Raw genomic sequence first — 23245 nt, forward strand, 5'->3', positions numbered from 1 at the left:
TCGGGCTGGGACTTGGAGGTGTCCGCCACTGTCCCAGGCATCTCAGGTGGTTCCTTGCTGGAGAGCCCAGCTAGATGCCACCCTGTCGTTTGCTGTTTCCTGTAAATGGTTTCTTTAAAGTTCTGCGGCTCAGGCCCTTGCCCCCATCTCTGCCTCCCTCCTCACTCTCTGTGTGTCCTGACTCCCTATATGAATTTCCTAGGCTCCCACAACAAATTACCACAGACGGGACAGCTTTAGCAACAGAGACTTTATTGGTTTTTTTGTTTATGTTTCAGAGATGGGGTCTTGCTCTATTGCCCAGGCTGAAGTGTAGTGGTGCGATCACAGGTCACTGCAGCCTCAACCTTCCGGGCTCAAGTGATCCTCCCACTTCAGCCTCCTGAGCAGCTGGGACTACAGGTGCATCCCATCATGCCCAGCTACTTTTTTATATTTGTTTATAGAGCTGGGGTCTCACTGTGTTGCCCAGGCTCATCTCAAACTCTTGGGCTCAAGCAGTTCTCCCGCCTTGGCCTCCCAAAGTGCTGGGATTACAGGCGTGAGCCACTGCAGCCAACAACAGAATTGTGTCGCCTCCCAGCTCTGGAGGTTGGAAGTCCAAGATCAAGATGTCGTCAGGGTTGGTTCCTTCTGGGAGCCTTCAGGGAGAATCCGTTGCAGGCCTGTTTCCTGGCTTCTTTCGGTCATTAACTGGCAATCTTCCCTGGCTTCTAGAAGCATCACTCTGATCTCTGCCTTCATGGTCACATGGTCTTCTGTGCATGTGTGTGTCCAGGTTTCTCCTTTGTATAAGGGCATCAGTTGTTGGATTAGGACCCACACTAATGACCTCATTTTAACTTGATTATCTCTGTAAGGACTCCAGATGTTCCCAACACAGTCACATTTGAGTTATCAGGAGTTGGGACTTCAACATATCTTTTGTATTTTTGACATGGGGTCCCACTCTCTTGCCCAGGCTAGAGTGCAGTGGTGCAATCAGAGCTCCCTGCAGCCTCAACCTCCTGGGTTCAAGCAACCCTCCCACCTCAGCCTTCCCAGTAGCTGGGACTACAGGCACATGCCACCGTGCTCGGTTAATTTTTGTGTTTTTTGTAGAGATGGGGTCTCACTATGTTGCTCAGGCTGGTCTCAAACTCCAAGGCTCAAGTGATCCTCCCACCTTGGCCTCCCAAAGTACTGGGGTTCTAGGTGTGAGCCACTGTGCACTGTGCCCAGCCTGACATGTTTTTTTTTCTTTGGTGGTGGGGGTCAGGGGCTGTAATTCAATCTGTAACACCTCCCCCTCCAGAGGCCTCAGGGATGGTCAGGCCTGGGTCTCCCAGGGGACACCCACCGCCTGCCAAACTGAGGCTGGTCCCTGGGGGTGTCTGGAGCTTCCTAGGGGAGCCACGCTGGGGAGAGGGCGTTGTGCTCCTGGGGAACTCTATCTGTACCCCTAAGGCAATGGCACCCTGCCTGTGGGGGTCAGGCGTGGCCTCCCAGGTCACAGGGCAGATGCCCCATCTCCAGCTATCCTCACTGCCATCCTTAGTCACTCCCCTGTGACTAAGTAAGTTTTTGCTTGGGGACCCACTGTGTGTTCAGGGGACCAGGAGACAGGAGTCAGGGAAACCAAGTTTCAGCCTCAGGAGTTTCCATTCTCCTGGGAGTAGAAAGAAAATCTAGAAGGCTGGGCACGGTGGCTCATGCCTGTAATCTCAGCACTTTGGGAGGCCGAGGCGGGTGGATCACCTGAGGTTGGGAGTTCGAGAGCAGCCTGACCAATATGGCGAAACCCCGTCTCTACTAAAAATACAAAAATTAGCCAGGTGTGGTGGCCTGTGACTGTAATCTCAGCTACTCAGGAGGCTGAGGCAGGAGAATCACTCGAGGTTCTTGAATCACTTGAGGCAGAGGTTGCAGTGAGCCAAGATCATGCCAATGCATTCCAGCCTGGGCGACAGAGCAAGACTCCGTCTCAAAACAAAACAAAGAAAAGTCTGGGAGCAGTGGCTCACGCCTGTAATCCTAACACTTTGGGAGATCAAGGCAGGCAGATCACCTGAGTTTGGGAGTTCAAGACCAGCCTGACCAACATGGCAAAACGTCGTCTCTACTAAAAATACAAAAATTAGGCAGGCGTGGTGGTGTGTGACTGTAATCCTAGCTACTCAGGAGGCTGAGGCAGGAGAATTGCTTGAACCTGGAAGGTGGAGGTTGCAGTGAGCCAAGATCGTACCACTGCACTCCAGCCTAAGCGACAGAGTGAGACTCCATCTCAAAACATAAATAAATAAAATAAAATAAAGGAACTCTAGGAGTGGTCAAGTAAAAGTATAGAGCAGGGATGGGATGGATGAGGTTATGGACTAAATTGTATCTTCCCACCTCCCTCCCGAATGCAGAGGTTGAAGCCCTGACTCCAGCGTGAGTGTATTTGGAGGTAGGCCCTTGAGGGAGGTAATTAAGGTTAAATGAGATCTTAAGGGTGGGGCCTTCTACTCTGAGAGGACTGGTATCCCAATAAGAAGAGAGAGGCCGGGGCTTGTGGCTCATGCCTGTAATCCCAGCACTTTGGGAGGCCAAGGCAGGAGGATCGCTTGAGGCCAGGAGCTCAAGACCAGCCTGGGCAACATAGTGAGACCCCATCTCTACAAAAAAAATCAAAAAAGTAGCTGGGCACAGGAGCACGCACCTGTAGCCCCAGCTACTCAGGAGGCTGAGGCAGGAGGATCGCATGAGCCTGGGAGGTTGAGACTGCAATGAGCCGGGATTGTGCCACTGCACTCCAGCCGGAGCAAGAGAGCCAGACCTTGTCTCAGAGAGAAAAAAAAAAAAAAAGAGACAGCAGGGATCTGTCTCCCTTTATGCATGTCTAGAGAAGAGGCCCTGTGAGGTTATAGTGAGAAGGCGGAAGAGAATTTCCACAGAAACTGAATTCGCTGGCACCTTGATCTTGGCCTTCTGGCCTCCAGAACTAGGAGGAAGTAAATTTCTGCTGTGTAAGCCGCGCAGTCTGTGGTACTTTGTTATGGCAGCCCGAGCTAATGGAGAAAGTGACAATGGGGACAAGGGATGCTTCACCCCGTCTATGTGCCAGGAGCATCCCGAGTGTCTCATGTGTGAATTTGTCCTGTTGCACAGCTGCCCTCTGAGGTATCCCCGTTTTACCAAGAAGAAAACAGAGACACAAGAGGTCACAGCATGGCGAGGGATGCACAGGCAGGTGGTGACTGCAGGGCACTGTCATACAGGGTGGCGGAGGCCCATGTCTGCGTCTCTGGGGAGGACACCTCTGAGTCTGAGGGACACAGATGGGGACAGGCTGAGGCTGCAGGGTGGGAACCCGCATGGCTGGAGGGAGACAAGGCGGGAGTCAGAGGTGTTGGAGGGGTTAAAGCAGAAGACCCACCACTCAACATTGGCTTTTGTTTTTGTTTTTGTTTTGAGACGGAGTCTTGCTCTGTCGGCCAGGCTAGAGTCGGTGGTGTGATCTTGGCTCACCGCAACCTCTGCCTCCCAGGTTCAAGCAATTCTCCTACCTCAGCCTTCTGAGTAGCTGAGATTACAGGTCCCCGCCATCACACCTGGCTAATTTTTGTATTTTTAATAGAGATGGGGTTTCACCATATTGGCCAGGCTGGTCTTGAACTCTTGACCTCAGGTGATCTGCCCTCCTCGGCCTCCCAAAGTGCTGGGATTACAGGCGTGAGCCACTGTGCCCGGCCAAGATTGTCTTTTAAAACACCCCTCTGGAATGGATGAACCTGGAGGACATTATGCTAAGTGAAATAAGCCAGACACAGAAAGACAAATAGTGCGTGACCTCACTTATCTGTGGAATCTAAAAAAGAATTGAACTCTTAGAAGCAGAGTAGAGCAGTGGTTATGGGGGTGAGGGCACAGGGGAAGGCGGGAGATGTAGGTCAAAGGGTACAAGCTTTCAGCTTTCAGATAAACGTTTTAACCTGGCAGAATGGCTTGGGCCTGTAATCCCAGCACTTTGGGAGGCCAAGGCGGGAGCATTGCTTGACGCCAGGAGTGCAAGGCCAGCCTGAACAACATAGCAAGACCCTGTCTCCACAAAAAAATTTAAAATCAGCCAAGCATGGTGGCACACGCCTGTAATCCCAGCTACATGGAAGGCTGAGGTGGGCGGATCTCTTGAGCCCAGGAGTTCGAGGCTGCAGTGAGCTATGATGGTGCCACTGCACTCCAGCCTGGGCAGCAGAGCAAGACCTCATCTCTAAAAAAAAACTTCCAGAGACCTAAAGTACAGCATGGTGACTATAATTAATAATAGCAGGCCAGGTGTGCTGGCTCATACCTATAATCGCAGCACTTTGGGAGGCCAAGGCAGGCAGATTGCTTGAGCTCAAAAGTTTGAGACCAGCCTGGGCAACATGAGACCCCATCTCTACTAAAAATACAAAAATTAACCAGGCACGGTGGTGCTCACCTGTAGCCCCGGCCACTTGGGAGGCTGAGGCACGAGAATTGCTTGAACTGGGAGGGAGAAGTTGCAGTGAGCCAAGATTGCGCCACTGCACTCCAGCCTGGGTGACAGAGCGAGACTCCGTCTCAAAATAACAATAATAATTATTATTATAGCATACTGTTTTCTTGAAACCTGCTGAGGAATTAGACTCAAGTGTTCTCACCACACACACCAGAAAGGTATCTAGGTGAGGTGTTGGATATGTTGTTAGTTAGCTTGGTTGTAGTAATCATTTCACAACACATAATGGATATCAAAATATCATGTAACCTTAAATATATGTAATTTCTATTTGTCAGTGATGCCTCAGTAAAGCTAGGGAGAAAATAAAAAGGACCCTTCTGTGCAACAGCCCACATGTCCATTACCGATGACTGGATAAAGAAAACATGGTCCACCCATGCAGTGGAATACTACGCAGCCATAAAACGGAATGAAGCTCGGATCCAGGCTATAACGTAGGTGAGCCTTGGAAACGTGGCGCTGAGTGAGAGAAGCTGGACACAAAATAAGGAATGGTGGCTCACACCTGTAATCCCAGCACTTTACGAGGCCAAGATGGGCAGATCACTTGAGTCCAGGAGTTTGAGGCCAGCCTGGGCAACATGACGAAATCCTGCCTCTACAAAAAATACAAAAATACAAAAATTAGCCAGGAGTTAATTTAGAGGGGTCATGTGACTATAGTCCCAGCTACTCAGGAGGCTGAGACGGGAGGATCACTTGAGCCTGGGAGGTGGAGGTTACAGTGAGCCGAGATTGGGCCACAGCACTCCAGCCTGGGCAACAGAGTGAGAACCCCATCTAACTGGGGGGGGGGAGGGGGGGAGGGGGGGGAGAAAAGGCCACACAGCCTGTGATTCCATTTGTATGAAATGTCTAGAATAGGTAAATCCATGGAGACAGAAAGTAGACTATAAGTTACCAGGGCTGGGCGATGAGGGGAGTGGGCGTTATTGTTTAGTGGGTATGGAGTTTCTATTTGGGGTGATAAAAAAGTTTTGGAGGCTGGGCACAGTGGCTCATGCCTGTAATCCTAACACGTTGGGAGGCCGAGGCGGGTGGATCACTTGAGGTCAGGAGTTCCAGACTAGCCTGGCCAACATGGTGAAACCCCGTGTCTACTCATGGTGGTGGGCGCCTATAATCCCAGCTACTCAGGAAGCTGAGGCAGGAGAATCGCTTGAACCCGGGAGGTGGAAGTTGCAGTGAGCCAAGATTGTGCCACTGCACTCCAGCCCCGGTGACAAAGTGAGACTCCATCTCAAAAAAAGAAAAAAAAGGAGGTAGTGCCTCTGGCTGCCAGGAGAGCCTGGACATCGGAGGCAAAGGGGCCAGAGGGCACTTGGGGAGTGGCCAGGGCCCAGGACTAGAGGGGCAGATGCTGAAGACAGATGTGTGGACCAACACTGGGGTGTTCTGGAAGTATACACAGCCCAAAGACTTACTCTTGAACTGGATTTAGGGGTGAGAGAAAGAGGAGTCAAGGCTTTCAGCTCCTGGGGTTCTGGCTGGAGGGCCTGGAAGGATGGTGGCACCGTGCACTGATGTAGGGGCTTGTATTGGTCTGGTTGGGCTGAAGATGCCTTGGAGTTCCCGGTGGAAGTATACGTGGCTCAGGGGGGGCTCCACTCTGGAGTCTCAGCATTCTAGGGTGCAGCCTGGGAGGAAGAGAGGGACTGCCTCTTCCGTGGGTGTCTTTGTGCCCTGACTGGCGCCAGGCTGTGCACGGCACCCTCTGATGGGGCCTGTGTTGGCCCAGCATGTACGTCCACTGCTCTCCTTACCAGAACCCTGCAAAATAGCAGCGCAGAGGGAACCAGGGCCAGGGAGGTGAGGAGACCAGCTCAAGGTCACATAGGGCACGTATAAGGCAAAATTGGGATCTAGACCCATGTGGATTCGCTGCCCACACAACTTGGCATCGGGTGGCTTCCCTGCCTTTTTTTTTTTTTTTTTAAATTAAGAGAGGGTCTTGCTCTGTTGCCTAGACTGGAGTGCAGTGGCAGGATCATAGCTTACTGCAGCCTTGCAAACTCCTGGGCTCAAGTGATCCTCTTGCCTCAGCCTCCCAAGTAGCTGGGCGCCACCATGCCAAATTAAAAAACAAAAAATTTGGCCGGGCACTGTGGCTCACGCCTGTAATCCCAGCACTTTGAGAGGCCAAGGTGGGCTGATCACGAGGTCAAGAGATGGAGACCATCCTGGCCAACACGGTGAAACCCCGTCTCTACTAAAAATACAAAAAATAGCTGGGCGTGGTGGCGCATGCCTGTAGTCCCAGCTACTCAGGAGGCTGAGGCAGGAGGATCACTTGAACCCAGGAGGCAGAGGTTGCAGTCAGCCGAGATCGTGCCACTGCACTCTAGCCTGGTGACAGAGTGAGACTCCGTCTCAAAAAAAAAAAAAAAATTTCTAGAGACATGTTACCCAGGCTGGAGTGCAGTGGCACAATCATAGCTCACTGCAGCCTTGAACTCCTGGGCTGAAGTGATCCACCCACCTTAGCCTCCCAAAGCACTGGGATCACAGGCATGAGTCACCGTACAAATCCAGCCATTTTTACTTCCCCTAACCAGTTCCTCTGCTAGGATGCCTGTTGCAGTGTGAAAGAAAGCGCTTGGAGACCCTGGGAGGGGAGTACTCCTCAGCTTGGGGACACTGCCTCCCCTGAACCTTTCTGTGGCTGGGCAGTTGGGGGAGAAATGAGGAAGTTGAAATAAGGAAGCCACTCCCCATCCCCAAAGTAACATGCTGGAAAATGATCTGAAAGTGACACCGGCCATGTCTAGTCACAGATGTACGGGGAGATGTGGATGGGGGCTGGTGGCGGCTGGGGGAGTAACACGCTGTAAAATGATCTGAAAGTGACACCAGCCGTGTCTAGTCAGGGATGTTGGGGGAGATGCGGATGGGGGCTGGAGGTGGCTGGGGGGGATTTACTGAAGAAGCTGGGGCAGTGGAGAGGGAGCTGGTATCAGGAGTGGGCATGAGAGGGGAAGCGGGCAGAGAGCTACAGGGCTGGAGAGGGGGCGTTCAGGGCTGTCTTGCAGATATTATCCTCCCATTTCCCATGTGAGGAGACTGAGGTCTGGACCAGGTGTCCTGCCCTGTGGGGATCTTTATTTATTGAGGGCCTGTGCCGATTTGTTTTATTTTATTTATTTTTGAGACAGTCTGGCTCTGTTTTCCAGGCTGGAGTGCAATGGCACAATCTCGGCTCACTGCAACCTCTACCTCTCGGGTTCAACCAATTCTTGTGCCTCAGCCTCCCGAGTAGCTGGGATTACAGGCACCCGCCACCACGCCCGGCTAATTTTTTGGTATTTTTAGTAGAGACGGGGTTTCACCATGTTGGCCAGGCTGGTCTCGAACTCCCGACCTCTGGTGATCCACCCGCCTCGGCTTCCCAAAGTGCTGGGATTACAGGCATGAGCCACCGTGCCCAGCCGTGTGCTGATTTGTAAGGGCCTCTCTCAAGAAGCTCATGTTGATAAAAAGGTAATTTCAGGTGCTCACTTGAGAGCTGTGAATTAAAAACAGGGAAAAGGATGGCGGTTGAGGGCAGCAGGCGAGGACTGTTTTGTTTGCAGGGGGCCAGGGTAGGTCACTCTGCTGCGGTGACCTTGCGGCTGAGCCCTGAACAATGAGCAGCCGCAGCCAACATGCAGGGATCCTGCTTGGGGGCTGGAACTGGAATGTTGAATGTTTCAGGAACAGGAGGGAGGACAGAATGGGGCTTGGAGAGCTTGGTGGCACCAGTTCACCCACAGCCTCTGGGATCTAGTGAGGAAATGAGACCCCAGCAGAGACCAGGGGGTCAGTTAATGTTCGGATCAACATCATTATGTGGTCCCTTAGCTCTGAGTGAAGGGCGGATTGGGAGGCGGGCAAGGAGGCCAGGACAACATACAGGTGACACAGGATGGTGGCATGGGCCTGGGCGCTGTGCTTAGAGCCAGAAGTGGGCAGGTCGCGAGATACTTGAGAGGCAGAGCCCACAGGACTTGCTGATGGCTTCTGTGAGGGGGATGACAGGGAAGGTGAGGAATCAAGGCAGAGTCTCGGCTTTGGGATCTGAGATTCATTCAACAAATAATTCATTGTCGCGTGCCAGGCCTATTCTAAAAGTTGAGGATATGAAGACAACAGTGGTGATGGCCTCACGCAGTAATCCCAGCACTTTGGGATGTTGAGGCAGGAGGATCTCTTGAGGCCAGAAGTTCATGTTCAGCCTGGGCAACATAGCAAGACCTCATCTTTGCAAAATAAAATAAATTAGCTGGACGTGATGGCGCATACCTGTGGTCTCAGCTACTAGGGAGGCCGAGGCGGGAGGATCGCTTGAGCCTGGGAGGTGGAGGCTGCAGTGAGCCATGATTTCACCACTGCACTCCAGCCTGAGTGACAGAGCAAGACCCTATCTCTAAAAAAAAAAAGTAAAAGTTGGGGATACGGCCACCATGAGCAAAACAGTTCAATGATCCCTGCCCCATGAAGAGGACATTCTATACACCAGGTGAATAGTTCCATCTGAGCAATGGCCTGAAGGAGCCGGCCATGTGGACGGTGAGTTGGCAGAAGCTACAGGTGGAGGAAGCGACAGGTGCAAAGGCCCTGGGGCAAGGCCTGCTGTGGTCCACGAATAGCAGGAGTGGCTGGAGCAGACATGGGGTCAGGGAGCTAACTGGGCCAATTACAAGGGTTTTGGTTTTCAGCAGGGAAATGGTAGTGGGGGCTCTGATGAGAAATTCCAGGCTGGACATAAGAGATTTGAAAGTGCTGGCTCAATGATGGTACTGAGAGCCCAGGACAGCCTGAGATGGGACAGGCTGGGATGACAGCTGGATGTGACGGAGCAGGGGTTCCCATGCTGGAGGGCCCGCCTCAGAGAATGTGTGTTTCTGGCCAGCACAGTGGCTCACGCCTGTAATCCCAGCACTTTGGGAAGCCGAGGCAGGCGGATCACGAGGTCAGGAGATCGAGACCAGCCTGGCCAACATGGTGAAACCCTGTCTCTAATAAAAACACAAAACATTAGCCAGGCGTGGTGGCGAGCGCCTGTAATCCCAGCTACTCTGGAGGCTGAGGCAGGAGAATCGCTTGAACCCGGGAGGCGCAGGTCGTAGGGAGACGAAATCGCGCCACTGGCACTCCAGCCTGGGCGACAGAGGGAGGCTCCGTCTCAAAAAAAAAAAAAAAAAAGCAAGACTTGCAAAACACCGGATTCCTTCTCAGCTTTCTGAGCTGAAAAGGTATAGATCCTCAAGAAGAGAAGAGTGTATGTAAGTACTTCTCAACCAGTTTACCTCTCTGACTGCTCTTACAGTGTTTGGGGGCAAAAAACTAAGGATCTAGACTCCCTAAACCGCTCGCTGGGTCCTTCTCTCCCCACAATGCACCGGGGCCAGCAGGAAGGCCGCTCCGACCCCTAATTTTCCCGCGAATTCAGTTCAAAGAGGCGGCCGGGCCCGCGATCGGCAGCGCGCACGGGCCAACCAAGCCGCGCCTCCGCGAGAAGCGCCTCCGCGAGAAGCGCCTCCGCGTGACTGACGGGGGAATCCGCGGGCCAACGGGCTGGGCGGCCCGGCGGCGCGCGCTCCCGCCGGCCAATCAGAGCGCCGGGCGGGGGAAGTGGGCGGAGCGAGGCCAGGGCAGGGTAAGCGGCCTCCGAAGCGGAGCGGGGCTCTGAGGAGACACTTTTTTTTCCTTCCTCCTTCCCTCCTCTCCTCCTGCCTTCCCTTCCCCTCTCTCCTCCTTCCCCCCTCGGTCAGCCGGAGCCTGCTGGGGCGAGCGGTTGGTATTGCAGGCGCTTGCTCTCCGGGGCCGCCCGGCGAGTAGCTGGCCGGCGGGAGGAGGCAGGAACCGTGATGGCGCCTCAGAAGCACGGCGGTGGGGGAGGGGGCGGCTCGGGGCCCAGCGCGGGGTCCGGGGGAGGCGGCTTCGGGGGTTCGGCGGCGGTGGCGGCGGCGACGGCTTCGAGCGGCAAATCCGGCGGCGGGGGCTGTGGAGGCGGTGGCAGTTACTCGGCCTCCTTCTCCTCCGCGGCGTTACCGGTGAAGAAGTCGAAAATGGAGCACGTCCAGGCTGACCACGAGCTTTTCCTCCAGGCCTTTGAGAGTGAGTGCGTGCGAGGCTTTGAGGGCAGGAAGACCCACTCTGCCAACACCGGGGATGGGACACTCTGCTGGGCCCCCTTCCTCTTCGGGAGTCCACTTGTGTGGTAGTGGAGGGAGGAATTGAGGGGATATCCCCCTTTCGGAGATTACGTCTCCAGGGGATCCGGAGTCCAGGGCCTTGGGAGAGCTGGAAAAGAGGGTCCGGGTAGGTTCTTGACTCCCCCAAGATTGATGCAAGAGGCTCGGGACTGGGGCCCCGCGTTCAGAGCAGGCGGCTTTTAGATGAGGAGGTAGCAGTTGGACTGAGCCGCAGTCACATCCCGAGACTGGTTCTTATTTTCTTTCATGCCTTTCGGACTCTAGAAATACAGGGGTTTCGGTTGTAGCTTTTGAGGGGCAAAATGAAGCCTGTGAAGGGAAGAGTGCAGTGGAACCGAAGAAAGTGTCCTTAGTCTGAAATGCCTTCGCGCTAACTTGGTGCTGCAGGTTCATATGGCACCTTTGGATGCTTAAAACCCTTCAAATCTATCCACCCATTTTGTGGATATGTAAACTGAGCCAGAGAGTGGTCAAGCATCTTCTCTGGAGACGACCCCGGAATTCTGCTTTTTCTACTCGGCTTACAGAACATTTTCTTGCGTCAATTTCTGTTTCTAAGGTCTGTCTGGTAGGTGAAACTGACTTATTTGGAAAGGAGAGCAAGGTGTCTGGAAACAAACAATAGAATTTATTAAAAACATCGTGACTATAAATAATCCTGATTGTTCTTTAAGGAATGTTATATCCTGATTGGTTTCCTTTTTTGCTTTTGTGTGTTATAATTTGGGTGATCTTTAATAGCTAAATAATCTTACAGAAACTTGAATAAACTTGGCTCTACCGCCCAGTGTCCTTATTTACAATTTCACTGTGGCATATGTTAAGGGCATGGTATCAGCTGTGCTTAGAAAGACGTATTACGTTGTTTAATACCCTTCCTTCATTCTCTCTCATTAGTGCTTCATGCAATTCTAATTGGAACTTAATAGAAGGAATTTCAGTTTTTATGGAAACGAATATTGAACCTGCTTCAGAGAGATTCACATTATTCACATATTATATTTCTTAATATACTTTGAAATATCTGGAGAGGGTTTAATTGGAAATAGGATGGAGAACTGAAGGGCAGTGGTGACAATAATGATACTTGTTTGTACCCCTTCTAAAGTATCTCATCTCCCTTTAGTTAATTTAAAATAAAACTAACCAATTGAAGATTTAGGTGGAAATTTTAAAAGTTCTTTCTGAATGTTAAGAGAAGACACATCCTCCAAGAAAGTTTTAACTATTTGCGTTCTGATGAGTCGACCTCAGGGAAGTCAAGTGTCATTAAGAGCTAGATCTGGTCATAAAACAACTTGAAGTTGTTTACTGGAAAGTTTAAATACTTGAATGTAATTATTCACATAGTTATTTCTATTTGGTTTATTCTGATACTGCTGTATAATGACAACGTGATACTAATAGGTCATTAATGTAACTAATATAATAGTATATGTAATTTTCATCCACTTAAGTCCTGTATAACAAGTTACATTTTAACTAATTTGAAATTTAATTCAACTCATTTTAAGCGTTAGAAAGACGGTTTTGTGAATCTGTCGATTGTGTAAAAAATGTATTGAGGTAATATTTATATTGAACAAAATAGATACAACTTTATAATTAGGAATATTTATTGAGAATTTTTGCTGCAGTTTGTGTCCGAGATTTATTTCAACATTGACTGACTTTTGAGTGCAGTGGATCCCACCTGTAATCCTAGCTACTCTGGAGGCTGAGGCAGGAGGATCTGTTGAGCCCACGAGTTTGAGACCAGCCTGGGCAACATATCAAGACCCCTTTTCAAAAAAAGAAAAAAAAAATCTTGACTGACTTTCATCATACCTGTATTAGGAATGTCTGGATCTGTATTAGGATGTCATCATATCTGTATTGGGATGTGTTAGGATTCTGTTTTGGCTGACTACAATTTTTTTTTTTTTTTTTTTTTTTGAGACGGAGTTTCGCTCTTTGTTGCCCAGGCTGGAGTGCAATGACGCGATCTCGGCTCACGGCAACCTCTGCCTCCCAGGTTCAAGTGATTCTCCTGCCTCAGCCTCCCAAGTAGCTGGGATGACAGGCATACGCCACTATGCCTGGCTATTTTTGTATTTTTAGTGGAGGCAGGGTATCTCCATGTTGGTCAGGCCGGTCTCGAACTCCCGACCTCAGGTGATCTGCCCACCTCAGCCTCCCAAAGTGCTGGGAATACAGGCGTGAGCCACCGCGCCTGGCCGGCTGACTACAAATTTTTTAAGTGACCATTTAAAAAGTGAAATTTTCATCTTGTTTGGCATCAATCAGTAGTTCTTTTGTTGACTCCAGCTACCTATTACAGCTGCTTTTTGGAAGAAAATCGGTTATAAATAGTTTAAATTAGCTAAGTTAAATGAGTACAACTACTTCTCTTGAGTTCTGCTTGGTAACAATAACTATCTTAGAAAGGCTTAAGAAAAATATTGTAGAGAACCTTCAGTATAAAAAGCGTAGATGAACTTTGTCAGTGTATGCCATTGATTGAATACCTTTTGATCTTACTGTGCATACTTTCTTGATGTAAATATTTAGTGCGATATAAATATTTAGTGCATGATTTCCATAGCAGATGACAAGTTTATATTGATTATAACATGGTCTCGGTTGATATTTTTCTGACAAGTAAGTTTAGATCACGTTTGGATTTTGTTTCCTATTACCTAGAGCCAACACAGATCTGTAGATTTCTTCAAACTCGGAATCTCATAGCAGTAAGTAGTCAACAAAATTCATCAATATTATTTCTCTCTTATAACTGCATCTGTATTCAATTTTAACATTTTTAAAACTCTTTTTGTCGCCAATATTTTTGCACAGAACTCTTACTTACATGTCTCATCGAAACTCCAGAACAAACATCAAAAGGTACATTTTATGAATCTTATTTCAAGCTGATCAAACCATGTTAGTTTTATTTTAAAGTACTATTTCTCAAAATTAAAAAAAAAAGAACAAAAGTAAGTACTATTTCTAACTAAAGATTTAATATGAAAACTGAAGTGAGAGAGTGACTGGTTGAATTGGTTGCACAGTGGTTTTCAATAGTATGATGTTTGTAAGTCTCAGGTTGTTATTAGCTTTTTTTTTTTTTTCCCCTAATAGAAATGAGGCTGGGTGTGGTGGCTCATGCCTATAATCCCAGCACTTTGGGAGGCCAAGTTGGGCGGATCACTTGAGGGCAGGAGTTTGAGACCAGTTTGGCCAACATGGCAAAACCCTATCTCTACTAAAACAAAAATTAGCCGGGCGTGGTGGTGTGTGCCTGTAATCCCAGTTACTTGGGAGGCTGAGGCAGGAGAATTGCTTGAGCCCGGGAGGTGGAGGTTGCAGTGAGCCGAGATTGCGCCGTTGCACTCCAGCCTGGGCAACAGAGCGAGACTCTACCTCAAACTAAAAAAAAAAAACAACTGATTTTAGTAGTTAAGTGAATAAAGTGATTTTACTGATTATATTTTTACTCTGTGCCATGGGTTATTTCTCTTTTTTTTGTTTGTTTGTTTGTTTTTTTGAGACAGAGTCTCTGTTGTCCAGGTTGGAGTGCAGTGGCACGATCTCGGCTCACTGCAAGCTCCGCCTACTGGGTTCATGCCATTCTCTTGCCTCAGCCTCATTTTTTTTTTTTATTGTTGTTGTTGTTTTGTTTTTGTTTTTTTGAGAGAAGTCTCACTCATCTCGGCTCACTGTGACCTCTGTCTCCTGGGTTTAAACGATTCTCCTGCCTCAGCTTCCCAAGTAGCTGGGATTACAGGCGCCTGCCACCACACCTGGCTAAGTTTTGTATTTTTAGTAGAGACGGGGTTTCCCCATGTTGGCCAGGCTGGTCTCAAACTCCTGACCTCAGGTGATCCACCCGCTTCGGCCTTCTGAAGTGCTAGGATTACAGGCATGAGCCACCGTGCCTGGCCTTTTTTTTTTTTTTTTTTTTTTGAAGCGGAGTCTCTCTCTGTCTCCCAGGCTGGAGTGCAGTGGTGCAATTTCGGCTCACTGCAACCTCCTCCTCCCAGATTCAAGAGATTACCCTACTTCAGCCTCCCGAGTAGCTTGGACTATAGGCGCGTGCCACCACGCTTGGCTAATTTTTTGTATTTTTGGTAGAGACGGGGTTTCTCTGTGTTAGCCAGGATGGTCTCGATCTCCTGACATCAGGATCCGCCTGCCTCAGCCTCCCAAAGTGCTGGCATTACAGGAGTGAGCCACCATGCCCAGCCTGGCCTTCTTTTTCTTTTTTTGAGATGGAGTTTCACTCTTGTCTCCCAGGCTGGAGTGCAGTGGTGCGATATCGGCTCACTGCAACCTCCGCTTCCCGGGTTCAGGCAATTCTCCTGCCTCAGCCTCCCGAGTAGCTGGAATTACAGGCTCCTGCCACCACACCCAGCTAATTTTTTGTATTTTTAGTAGAGATGGGGTTTCACTATGTTGGCCAAGCTGGTCTCAAACTCCTGACTTCATGATCTTCCCGCCTTGGCCTCCCAAAGTGCTGAGATGACAGGTGTGAGCCACTGCGCCTGGCCTCCACTGGTTATTTTCAAGTTTGATAGAAGTTGAGGATTTAAATATTTACTAAAGGGCTCAGGGTAACTGTATTTGTTACGTAAAATTTAAGTTAACTTTTGATTATTATGTGTAATTTGAATTAACTCTTGTAATGCTGGGTTCAGAAAGTCTCATTTTATATCTTTGGTTTTTTGTTTTTTGTTTTTTTGTTTTTTGTTTTTTTTGAGACAGAGTTTCACTCTTGTTGCCCAGGCTGGAGTGCAATGGTGCAATCTTGGCTCACTGCAACCTCCACCTCGTTGGGTTCAAGGGATTATCCTGTCTCAGCTTCCCAGGTAGCTGAGATAACAGGTGCCCACCACCACGCCTGGCTAATTTTTTGTATTTTTCATGAAGTCGGGGTTTTGCCATTTTGGCCTGGCTGGTCTTGAACTCCTGACCTCAGGTGATCCACCCACCTTGGCCTCCTGAAGTGCTGGGATTACAGACCTGAGCCACAGCACCCGGCCTTGGTGGTGGTCTTATTGAAGGGGAAACACTTTTTGAAATCAATAGGATGAAGGTTTTTTAAAAACAATGAAGTCTTAAATTATTAGATTTTAAAGTGGGGTCTGGAGGTGGGAGACAGCTTATTTTTGCTGTGTAACATTTAGTACTTAACCATACATAATTATCAATGCAAGTTTTTTGTCCTAGGTGCAAGATTATATTTATTTGAGAGTATCAGGTGAACAAGTTTACATTTAAAGGTGAGAATTGTGTTAAGCATTTGGTATCGTCATTATGGTTTTAGTAAAACCATCAAGTTATCTGGAGAGAGTTTGAAACTAAGCTCTTTGGTGGACTGCTACTGTTTATTAAGTAGGTATCACATTTCTATAGCAAGACATAGTTGAGTTTTGTAAATCTACTTGTATTTTGAAGGATCGAAGTGTGAAAATTATTTGTCTTTTGGCAATCTTTCTGAATAGAGAGCGTGCATGCGCAAGTTTGCATTGCAATTAATAGGTGAAAATTGCTGAGCACCTAAGTAACCAAAAAGGAGGTGATGAATTAGGTTACAGAATTAGTTTTGTCCACCCTTTACCTGTCTACTCCATTATTTGATTTTTGCCAGCATTCAGCATGCTTTTTCTGTAAAGGACCAGTAAATAGTAATTATTTTAGGCTTTGTGGCCAGGATGCAAAATGGAGGATATTATGTAGGTACTTAATATTAAAAGAAAGAAAAAATTTACAGTTTTTTAAAATTTCAGTCCAAAATGTCAATCTGTAAATTTTTTGTTGATAAAAATACAACAATATAAGATACAACATTTTGTAATACAGGCCTACTAATGAGAAATGAGAATTTTATTTTTGTGAGGGTAGGGGAGATAACACTTAGCTGAATTGGGGTTCAGAGTTAGTGTTTTCTATAATCAAATCAATTGCTAATGTTTATCTGTAAAAACCATTCTTACCTTCCAGGCTGTACAAAAACAGGCCGATAGGCCAGATTTGACCATGGTCCATACTTTCCCCATCCTTGATTTATTCTATAAAACTAGTAGAATTCGACTAACTGTTTTGTTTCATCAAAGCTTTTTTTTTTTTTTTTTTTTTAGTTTTTGAGACAGAGTCTTGCTCTGTCGTCTAGGCTGGAGTGCCGTGGTGCAATTTCGGCTCACTGCAATCTTTGCCTCCCAAGTTCAAGCAATTCTGCCTCAGCCTCCTGAGTAGCTGGGATTACAGGCGTGTGGCACTACGCCCAGCTAATTTTTGTATTTTTAGTAGAGACAGGGTTTTACCATGTTGGTCAGGCTGGTCTCAAACTCCTGACCTCATGATCCGCCTGCCTTGGCCTCCCAAAGTGCTGGGATTACAGTCGTGAGCCACCGTGCCTGGCCATCAAAGCATTTTTAATATAGAAGGTCAGTTGAGTTGCTGCCTAGGATGCAACCTGATCTTAATTTACAAAGTCATTAAATTATTATAAAATAAATTTGCATTCATAGAGTAAAAAGTACACATTTATTTTATTATTATTATAATTTTTTGAGATGGAGTTTCGCGCTTGTTGCCCAGGCTGGAGTGCAATGGTGCAATCTTGGCTCACTGCCACTTCCACCTCCTGGGTTCAAGTGATTTTCCTGCCTCAGCCTCCCGAGTAACTGGGATTAGAGGCATGCGCCACCATGCCTGGCTAATTTTGTATTTTTAGGAGAGATGGGGTTTCTCCATGTTGGTCAGGCTGGTCTCGAACTCCCGACCTCAGGTGATCTGCCCACCTCGGACTCCCAAAGTGCTAGGATTACAGGTGTGAACCACCTAGCGTCCTGCTAAAAAGTACACATTTAAAATCTAAGTTCCATTTTCCCGTCATGTTTATTAATTTGTCCCATTGCAAGATATGTTTCTGTTGTCTGCATGGGTAGAGATAATTTTAAAAGCTTGGTTAAGTAAAAACTGATTTTCTTAATTATTGCCCTTTAGGTTAAAAAAAAAAAAGTCTTTGGGGAATTTTTAAGCCATCTGCCAGCCAAGAAACAAATTTAAGTCCCACCTAGTTTAGTTCCTACAGAAATGGGTAGGAATAGGCTAGGCATGGTGTTTCAGACCTGTAATTTCAGCATTTTGGGAGACTGAGTTGGGAGGATTGCTTGCGTAACATTTAGTACTTAACCATATGTAATTATGAATGCAAGTTTTTTGTCCTAGGTGCAAGATTATATTTATTTGAGCGTATCAAGTGAACAAGTTTATATTTAAAGGCGAAAGTTACAGGTCAGCCCTGGCAACATAGCGAGACCCTATATCTACAAAAAATTTTAAAAAATTAGCTGGGCGTTGTAGCTCATGACTATAGTCCCAAATACTCAGGAGGCTGAGGCAGGAGGATCACCTGAGCCCAGAAGTTCGAAAGTTGCTATGAATGTGCCAGTGCACTTTAGCCTGGGCAGTAGAGGGAGACGGTGTCTCAAAAAAAAAGTATGGGAATCATTTAATCATCTTGTTAGATGCCTGATCTTATTACTTATTAGGACTAATTATTAAGAAATTAAAGCACAACTCATTCGCTGTTGTCTTCAGCGTAGTTGGTGACTTTGGAAGGTGGCAGATTTAGCCCAGTGATTGTCGTCTTTTCTCAAAATGTTTTCAGAACTCCTTTTTTACTATTACAACAACATAATATCCATTGTTGGAATAAGCATATCACTCCCTTTAACGTCATACTCTCAGTCGTGATATTAATTCTGGTATATTAAAGTCAGCTCGTGCTTTACTCTTTCTAGAAGTATTCAACTTCCATAGGCTAACACTGCCCCAACAAAGTAAAAATACAGGTCACGAGAAGGGCATCTTTTATTGAATCCATTTTGCTAGATTTCGTGTGAGCTGTTTCTGAAGTCTCCCAAGAAAATTTTCTGAAATTTCTTGAATTTTTAAATATGCTCCTTTTCGATGACCTTTTGATAATTATATCCTTCTTTAAATCTGACCTACAGTAACATTACCTTTCTAAAGAACAGAAATCCTTGGTGTTGGGGGAGGAGCGGCTTTTATATAGTTGCTTATGAGGTTTGTTTTGTTTTTTTCCTAAGGAAGGCTGGGTTGCTTTTGTGATCTTATCTGTTTCAAATGGTTAATATTCAGTTCTATTCACTTCTCCTGTATACAGCTTCATAAAGGTAGATGAGATGAACCTTAGAATGTACAGTCTTTTTCTGCAGACGGAATTTCTTAATCATTACATAAACATTATTCTGAAAAGTTTTCAGTAATTTCATGGCCCTCCCCAATAGTAACTTTCAGTATTTATACTGAATAGCTCTTTGCAACTAGCCTAAAAGAGTCCTTTATTTTTGTTCTTTTTTCTCTCTTATCTGTGGAGATTGAAAATATATAGCCGTCCTTCAGAAAGCACTTCTTACTATACTCTTGGATGAAACTTTAATATTGAAGTTTTCAGTAACTCTAAAGTTAGAGAAGCTTTTTTTCCCTTAAGAGCTTCGCTATGGAGGCTCTTCTCATTCACTTGAAATACAGATTGCATCAATTCTGCTCTAATATCAGTAGTTTACTATAATATATTTACATTAACATTTCTCTACTGATAATTTTTACAGTAGTTGAATACAATAAATAGCTCTTTTTTGGCCAGGCATGGTGGCTCACACCCTTTAATCCTAGCACGTTGGGAGACAGGGGTGGATAGATCACCTGAGGTCAGGAGTTCAAGACCAGCCTGACCAACATGGTGAAAACCTGTCTCTACTAAAAATGCAAAAATTAGCTGGGCGTGGTGGTGCACACCTGTAATCCCAGCTACTCGGGAGGCTGAGGCAGGAGAATTGTCTGAACCTGGGAGGCGGAGGTTGCAGTGAGCCGAGATCACGTCATTGTACTCCAGCCTGGGCAACAAGAGTGACACTCCCATCTCAAAAACAAAACAAAACAAACAAAAAGAAAACAAACAAAAAACTCTTTTTGACGAATGAGATTATTCGTAATTTTTGGTGTCTGCATTCAAGCATTATAAAGTAACAAATTGATGTGGAATACATTTGGCTTTTCAAGTCCTAAGGAGGAAGGGACTATATGAGTATAAAGAGAAACATTTTTTCTAATTAAATTTTATATGGGTATAGATTTTTAGACTCTATCTCTAGAACATGTCATAGACCACCTTAAGAACTAAGATGAGGCTTGTTTTACAATCCATTCATTCTTTAATTGCTTTGAGAAGTTATACTTAAGTTTCTATTTTTTGGGAAATAGATTTTTTCTCTTAAACTTGTCGAGTTAAAAGGTAATAGTTTTATTACGATTTGATGGATCATTCCCTAACTTCAAAATTTTTTCATGATGTCAACAGCCATCTCTTTAATATGACATATCATTGAGCTTTAGGCTTTGCTGATAATCTTTCAGGATACCTTATGAACTTCAAATATATTTTATAGAATATTTCTTTTTTTATGTGATGGTGCTAGTACATATTTTTTGTGTTGCTTAGTAGACGTATTAAGTGTTTCAGAATACACATAATTTATATTTGTTTGGCTTAATTCAACAGATACTTGAATACCTACCAAGTATAAGGCACTATGCCAGCACTGCATAGCTTTCCTTGAAGAAGAGCAATTACTGCCCTTCAGGAGTGTATAATCTAGTAGGAGAAATAAAATATTTACATGAGTTTTACATGTAGGAAACTGAATGAAAACTAAGTGTCAAAATAAATATAAACCAAGTACCATGGGTAAGGAGAAATCACTGGTTTGGGAATAATTGGGTAAAAGGTTTAATGAAAACAAGTTGGCATTTTAGATGGGGCTTGAAGGCTTGTGTGCTGTATTATACACCGTCTCCATAGTATTCATTGTTATGGCTAATCATCCATAGTTTATCTTACTAAAAATAATCAAAATCTGATTTCCATCTTGCCTATTAGAGTGACAATAAAGTATAATTTGTTTCTTTTATCCAGTTGAGAAGTGATTATTTTGTTTATCTGTTTCTTCCAGGAAAACATTTAAAGTTGATGATATGTTATCAAAAGTAGAGAAAATGAAAGGAGAGCAAGAATCTCATAGGTAAGATAACCTATCAGTTTACATTAAGTGATATACCTTAGGAAAGAGGAAAAATTACAGTGATCATTTTCCTAGTGATCACCTTGATATAAGGAGTTAGAAGGAATCTTAGAGGTCAGTTTGGTCCAAACACACACACAAGTCAGAAATTTCTGTAGCATTCCTGGCAGAGAATACTTAAGCTGTGGCTTGAATACCTCCAGTGTAGTTGTATTTATTATTGTTTATCTTTATTACCAGTTTCTTCCATTTTGAGCGAAACCTCTGACTTCTGCCATTGGTCTTAACTCTACCACCTCATTTAAAGAGGGATACTCACATTTATAGTATATGTGGTAGGTACTGTGGCAGGGACTTCACAATATCACATATCTTGTAAGTTATTCTCAAATATGAGAGGGGTTCTCTTTTTTTCCATCTTTTTCTTCTCATTTAAATCTGTCAGGCAACATTCATAACTTTTATTTCATATTTGAAATATGTTTCTCACATAGTTTCAGAAACTTGAACATTTGGACAGAATCTACTTATTGTACATTATCAAATATATACCTAGAACGAATCCCTAAATGTTCTGACTAGTCTGATATCTGTCTACTCTAGATGGTATGCTTCTATTTATTTTTTGATATGTAAACTTTACTTTTTGATATTTTTGATAGAAAATTGAATATTCTGAGGAGAAACAGCAGCTTGGGTGGTGTTTGTTCATTCATTAACTACCTTTAGAGAGAATGCAGAACTAAAAATATTAGATTCTTGAAAAAATAGAGTTGGAAAATTTGTCACAGTGCATTTTTCTTTTCCTCCTAGTTTTAAATCACAGCTTACGAATTTAGATAGGATATACACTTAATGATGCATCATTTATGCATCTCATTGTTTTCCCATTGTTCTGTTGACTGGTAAAAGACTTCCTTTTTTTCAGTTTGGCTTCCTTCTATTTTAAGTTTGGCTTTGGAATTAAGTGATTTTTTTACTTGGATTGTAAAATGATATTTTTTATTTTATATCCTGCAATCTTGTGGGGTTGAAGTATAATTTATATTTCCATGTCTAGGCAGTCCTGACTTGTAAATAAACTGTGATAGTCCATTCTAGAAGCTGAGATCCTGAATTGTTACCTGGTACATCTGTTAATGCCCAGGGAGGACCCTATAAGATAGAACTGAGAATATTCGCGGTGCACGCACATTTTTCTTTACTAGAATTTATATTCCAGATTCTTGTCTGGTCACCCACCCTAGACAGAGCTCTTGGGATCCTCAGGGCCTTTTTAACTTAAAATACAGACTGTAGTAAGATCCTGGTCTGACCTCCCTGCTTCTTTTCTCCTGACCTCATTAAAAGTTTGCCCTATAGTCATTTCAGGGTTCAAGTGAGAAGGAAGCATGAACCAACAACAAGAACACTGGACCCTTTTCTTCATCTTCCTCATCAAGGTTTACCTTCACTACTAAACCCTATTACTATCTGATTGTGACATTGGGTTTGAAATTACAGAGCTTCCCTAAGTAAGAGTGTGTGGGAGATACATACTGTTCAATTCTCTCTGAACAATTGTTTCCCCAGTAATTTTGTTCCTTTTGACCCAGTGGTTCAATAGCAACTCAAAGATTAAAATCAGAGGGTTACATAAATTCCTGCTGGTAGTTTTGGAAGAGAATTTTTTCAGTCTTTAGGGTCTAGCTAGGACCAGTGAGTTGGCCATTTAAGCCTCTCAAGATTCTTATGAATGTCTCAGTATTGCTCCCAGAGGCACTAAGATGAATTAAGAAAGTGTGTCATTTTAAGTTTACTGCTAAGACCCTACATTATTAACTTTCTTTAATCTATTTCTTTTTTTTTGAGATGGAGTCGTGCAGTGGTGCTATCTCAGCTCACTGCAACTGCCACCTCCTGGATTCAAGCAATTATCCTGCCTCAGCCTCCCAATTACCTAGGATTACAGGCGCCTGCCATCACACCCAGCCTTTTTTTTTTTTTTTTTTTGAGACCGAGTCTCCCTCTTGCTGAGGCTGGAGTGCAGTGGCGCGATCTTGGCTCTATAGCCTCCACCTCCCGGGCTCAAGCGATTCACCTGTCTTAGCCTCCTGAATAGCTGGGAATACAGACATGCACCACCACACCCAGCTAATTTTGTATTTTTAGTAGAAACAGTTTCACCATGTTGGCCAGGCTGGTCTTGAACTCCTGACCTCAAGTGATCCGCCTGCCTTGGCCTCCCGAAGTGCTGGGATTACAGGTGTGAGCCACCAAGCCTGGCCAATTTTTGTATTTATTTATTTATTTATTTATTTTGAAACGGAGGTTTGCTCTTGTTGTGCAGGCTGGAGTGCAATGGCGTGATCTCCGCTCACTGCAACGTCTGCCTCCCGCGTTCTCCTGCCTCAGCCTCCCAAGTAGCAGGGATTACAGGTGCCCGCCATCACACCCAGCTCATTTTTTCTTGA

General features: G+C 45.6%; 1 protein-coding gene across 12 annotated transcripts in view; it reads left to right on the forward strand.

The window, feature by feature from the left end:
* Nucleotides 1-23245, forward strand: part of LOC101125309 (polycomb protein SUZ12-like) — a 73237-nt gene that overhangs the window by 11649 nt on the left and 38343 nt on the right. For 3 of the 12 annotated variants that reach the window (XR_010133619.1, XR_010133618.1, XR_010133620.1), the window contains exons 1-3: nucleotides 5310-10603; nucleotides 13384-13430; nucleotides 13537-13584. Coding sequence is in view for 5 of the 12 variants with exons in the window: in XM_019026918.3 (XP_018882463.1) it covers nucleotides 10354-10603; nucleotides 13384-13430; nucleotides 13537-13584; nucleotides 15910-15960 (396 nt within the window). In the remaining 7 variants the exon portion in view is untranslated. Of the gene's footprint in view, nucleotides 1-5309; nucleotides 10604-13383; nucleotides 13431-13536; nucleotides 13585-15909; nucleotides 15964-20723; nucleotides 20793-23245 lie in introns of those variants that run through there. The other 9 variants (XR_010133623.1, XR_010133622.1, XR_010133621.1 and 6 more) reach the window with 8 other exon arrangements.

Source organism: Gorilla gorilla, chromosome 4 (genome assembly GCF_029281585.2).
Source record: "Gorilla gorilla gorilla isolate KB3781 chromosome 4, NHGRI_mGorGor1-v2.1_pri, whole genome shotgun sequence".
Lineage (NCBI taxonomy): Eukaryota > Metazoa > Chordata > Mammalia > Primates > Hominidae > Gorilla > Gorilla gorilla.